Source organism: Atta colombica, unplaced genomic scaffold, assembly GCF_001594045.1.
Source record: "Atta colombica isolate Treedump-2 unplaced genomic scaffold, Acol1.0 scaffold49, whole genome shotgun sequence".
Classification (NCBI taxonomy): Eukaryota; Metazoa; Arthropoda; class Insecta; order Hymenoptera; family Formicidae; genus Atta; species Atta colombica.
The window spans coordinates 1,401,362-1,406,455 of record NW_017259538.1 but is presented as its reverse complement, the minus strand read 5'-3'; the positions used below and the strand labels follow the sequence as shown (position 1 = coordinate 1,406,455).

General features: G+C 29.2%; 1 protein-coding gene across 1 annotated transcript in view; it reads right to left on the bottom strand.

Annotated features, from left to right (window-relative positions):
• Positions 1-3,494: 3,494 nt before the first annotated feature.
• Positions 3,495-5,094, bottom strand: part of LOC108691659 (protein suppressor of forked) — a 7,148-nt gene continuing 5,548 nt past the window's right edge. The window contains exons 8-13 of the mRNA XM_018199520.1: positions 4,844-5,090; positions 4,700-4,772; positions 4,508-4,604; positions 4,159-4,417; positions 3,939-4,073; positions 3,495-3,863 (exon numbers count right to left, since the gene is read on the bottom strand). Of these exons, the coding sequence (XP_018055009.1) occupies positions 3,649-3,863; positions 3,939-4,073; positions 4,159-4,417; positions 4,508-4,604; positions 4,700-4,772; positions 4,844-5,090 (1,026 nt within the window). The 3' untranslated portion in view covers positions 3,495-3,648. The remainder of the gene's footprint in view (positions 3,864-3,938; positions 4,074-4,158; positions 4,418-4,507; positions 4,605-4,699; positions 4,773-4,843; positions 5,091-5,094) is intronic.

Genomic DNA, 5,094 nt, shown 5'->3' with positions numbered 1-5,094 from the left:
GATATATATATAATATTAGGTATATAATAATTAATAATAGATATAATATTAAAACTGACTTTATTGCATTTAATTTTGATAATAGAAATATTTTTCTCGATATTTTATAATTATTTATTACAATTTTCTTGAATATCTTCTGATAATTTTGATCAAGGAGTAAAGCTGATGAAATATAATAATTAATAAATTGTGTTAAAATATTACTATTAATATTAATGCCACAATTCTGTTTTTGAGATTTGAAATCCTATAAAAAGTAATTATTTAAATTAAAACGAATCGCGTGCCTTAGCATAAAATTCGAGATACCAAGTCAGTTGGTAGTAGGGGGCAGTCTTTTCTCAGAATTAAATCCCGCAGGGATGACTGATCTGTACAGTCATTTAGGGTTTAACAAATCCACGAACTTGAGCTCAATACACTGCGGACACTCACATACATTTACACATATGAACACACATTTTTATAAACGACGATGCATTAAACATTTGAGAAAAAGTTAAGAATTATACAATTAATTTAATTATAGTAAGAATGAAAAGAACAAGAATATGTACGTGATAGGTATGTGATGTCGATAGAACAGAATAGCAAATTTTATAAAATGTATTTATAGAAAAGCAAATTCACACTTTTTATTTAAGTCCCTTAAAAAAAAATAAAAATTCTAAAAAAATTCTTAGATATTTCATATTTTACTCGTTATAATATCATAATATACTAATTATTATGGATTAATTACACCAGCAATTACTGAAGTAATAATACAATTATTGGAATGAAATTAAATAAATAATTATAGAATAAAATTATTGAATTAACATCGAGGTAATTATTGAAGCTGGCTCAAATCTCTATATTATAATAATCGCGCTACAAATTTTCAACAAGATTGACACATTCAGTGTGTTAATCTTCGGTAATTTATTTATTTACTATGTAAGAAATAATTTCTTTATAGCTATAAAAGCTTTTAATGCATTCTGGGAAAGATATATTTTTAGATACTATGCCAGCGCATTATTGAATTCGCACAGAACACTTTTGATTTTAAAAGAATATAATATTACTATACGAAAAATTTACAAGAAACAATACAAGCTTATATAAAAACAATTAATTTCGGAATAGTTAATTTCTTTCGAAATTATCAACATAATAACTTATAAAGCATAATAGCATTAGCGATTTATATTAACGAAAATAATTATCTCCGTGAAAGAATCAATAATATTAGATGTAGTAAAAAAAAATTCATTATTTTTTCATTCAATTTCATGCAAAAATAATAGATTTCTTTTTACTACACCTAATATATCCTATGATAAATCGGGAAATTTGTCTTTTATATGCTCGATCAATGTTAAAGTAATTTTTTTTCAAAAATTGTTGCTTGAGATTTTATGTCAATGGAAAAAAAAGAAGGATAAAACTTCCCTTTTACACGTTATCACATTGCGCTTACCGAAATGTGATGAACGAGCCAGCATAATTAGTCATACTGAAACTGCAACATCGATTTCCCAGGAGGGGACGCGTTACGCTCATCAGGGAGAATCTCAATGGCGCAAGCGGTTCCAGAAGAGTACAAGTACGGGGTATCCCAACCCAAGATAGATAGACGCGCAAGTATGCCGTAGTTACGCGTCAAACGCTCGAGGATTTATGTGCACGTAATAGAGTTTGGATATCCCCTCGCCGCTCATCACATGCACTTCATTTAGTAGTAATTAAGACAATAAAGCGGCCAATATATACCTTATAGTTAACCGCAAGTTTACCGTGTCGTTTAAAAGTCTGCCAACCTGTTCTCAATAAGCGTTAAACGCTGTAGAAAGATAGACATTAAATTGTTTCATTTTAAACAAATTTTATGACGTAAATGAAATGATAAAAAGATAAAATAATTTTTAAATATAAAAAATAATCAATTAAGTTTGTCATCAAACTAAAGTGTATTAAATATTTCGAATTGTCTATTAATATTCATCCAAGAAAAAATGTAACTTGCTTTTTAAAATAAAATTTTATTTAAAAAATTATAAATAGTAATTTATGATGAATTAAATATAAATATAAATATAAATATATTTAAAAACATCTCTTTTTTTAATGTCCTGAATTTCAGTTACGTGTACGTATACATTACATATTTATGAAACATTTTTATTATTGAACTACCCGATAAATATATTTAAAACATGTATTTTTTTAAATTTGCATTTTGATTACTTTGAAACATGTGCTTTAAATGTTTACGAATCATTTTTAATATCAAAACTCACAGATAAAATAATGTAAAATGTTATTCTAAAAACAAAAAAATAAAAACGAAAATGGGTATACGTTAACTTTTAGTGCCAGATTTTCGAACCTCTAAATAATCAATTTTTTTTTTTTAAATGGTAACTAAAATTTGTGGAAACGGTTGACAAACTGATGCGGTTTCGTGCAGATTTCGATCGTTTATCAAGTTTTCAGTGCAGGTCTAACTGCGGACACTAACTATTTTCGAAGCCCGCAGCCCAATTTACCGTTAACCCAAGGGGGCCATTACCAGCCACTCGAACTAGGAATAGTGATCAAAGTTTAATTGCACCCTTATCGTAAAGTTGTACCTACTAACAAAGTCTACCTTACCCCCGTGAGAAGCGCTGATGACGAACTATTTACTTCATTGAAGCGTTAATATCCCCAATCTGTTAACTGACCCAATTATCATACATCTAGTAATTTTCCGTTTCAGTAATAAAATTAATGATGTAAAAAATTTCTTTAAAATTTTTCATTTCTGAATGGCACGCGAGCAAGAGATATTAAATATGTATATTCCCATATTTATAAATTTTACGGGTTCTTGGTAACACATAATTATCACAATTTTAAATCTTAATTTTAAAATTGTAACAGATAGAATTTAAATAAGATATGGATAGAACAAACAAATCATGCAATGAGATAATATAGTATCACATTAATCTTTTTATTGGTCCTGTATGATAAGTTACATACATCTTAAATGAATAGCATTATTAAATCTTAAATGAATAGAATTATTTTCCATAAAGTAAAAATATTAAATGCGATTTCTTGATAATACTTGCAACAAAATTTATACGGAAATTGCGTCCATCATTTTGTATAATGACAGTTTTTATTATATATGATCATTAGTTTTTCAATAATATTGATCTGATAGAATTCAGATAGTTTCGATTAATTTTACACACTCAAATCACAGAAATTTGTTTAGAGTTATAGGCAGTATTCATTTTTTTTTTTCTTATATTGTATTTCTCTTCTATATTATATATAAATTGATACATCGATTTATTTAAAAAATAATATATTTAACCATAAACAATTGTATACATATGAAGAATAGAACCAAAGGACGCAATAGAATTTCTGAGTACATAGCACTCAAAATATTGTGTCACGGAGTGTCACGTAAGGAATTTAATAACTTTACAAATGTAATATATGCTTCATGATAATGATAAGTCTGTTCCTCCCATCAATGAATGGCGACGAGAAATGAATTCATAAAAATACATCCGCGACGTGATTATGAATCACCATTATGAATATATCATGATCATTCATATATATTTTTACCATTTATGTGTCATTCGTTCCTCTTATTTATTTAACTCGCTTCTGTTGTCTTTGGCGATAAATATCATTTATAGGTGGAGGCGGTAAATCTTCCTCTTCGCTGTCATCACCACCTAAACGCGTCCGTCTACGTTTCGATCCGATGCTCATACCATCATTACTTTCATCAACAATCCAATGCACAGATTTCGCGAGATCAAACAATTTGGTGTCGCATCCGTTATCTGCCTCTGGCAACGGAGCTGTAAATTTATTTTAATTGTTAAAATGTGTAATCACGTTTAAAGACAAGAATTTACAAATATGATAATAAATACCATGATCAGGTAATTGAATTCTACTGAAAACATCCATTAATAAATCAACAACAACGAACGGGCCTCTGAAACAACCAGGTGGAGGCAATATGGTGCACAATTGAGCCGCAGCCGTTGGTAACGGGAATGAACCACCTACAATATAGTAACAATAGATATGATAATATAGTTTATTAATATTATATTCGATATAAATGAAGATGTATTCAACGAAACCTACCTGGAACCGGATGTTCACCAGGTAAGGGATTTACTTTTGGCTTATATGGTATCATTTGCGACAAATCGGGTCTGGGTAAAGCGGCAATCGCTTCTTCTGGATCAGGTACGCGGGGTATAACTCCAATGGAATTCCTAGTAACGCTGGAGACATCCATGTATCCTATTGATCTCAATTCCATAGCCGTACATGGATACAAATCCAAGAATTTGTATCTATCTACTAATTGAGCGGTCTCTTTTCCTTCGAATTCCTTAATCTAACAGAATAGACAAATAATAATAATTTAAATAATAGTCATGCATTATTTCTCGTATTACAATAAGTTATGTCTAAGACAAATAGTAACCTTCTCCAATACTGCGCTTCGTCTCTTCTCGACTTTTACGATACTAGCTAAATCACCAATATTAGATTCGAATTCCAAAAAACGATTCCATATATCTCTGTAAGAAATATTTAATCACTGTTTGTAAAATGAACAAAGGTGTAGTAAAATGATAACGTAGTAAAATTTTTAATATCATATAAATACACATACACTGATTTTTCTGGTTCTAAGCTAGAACCAGAAGATAATACCCTCTCGAATAGGACTCTTGTATTATTATCCTCTGTAATAATATGCAATATCATTTAGAACAGCACTTATAAAAAAAATTATATAATTTTCCTGGATTCTTACCATTTAAATGTGACAAATAATCTATATAACAAAGAATATAATCAGGATTATCTCCAAATTTCTTTAATCCTAGTTCAAATATACGAAATGCTATAGTTTTATCTTTAGTGCAATAATATTCCATTAACGCAGCAGCAACGTAAACGTGGTGTTTACATCTTATATCCTCTCGTGCTCGTTTGAATACTGTCCTCGCAGATTTTATACCTTCGGCTCTTCTCGCAAATTTCATGTATTGCACATATGCCTGC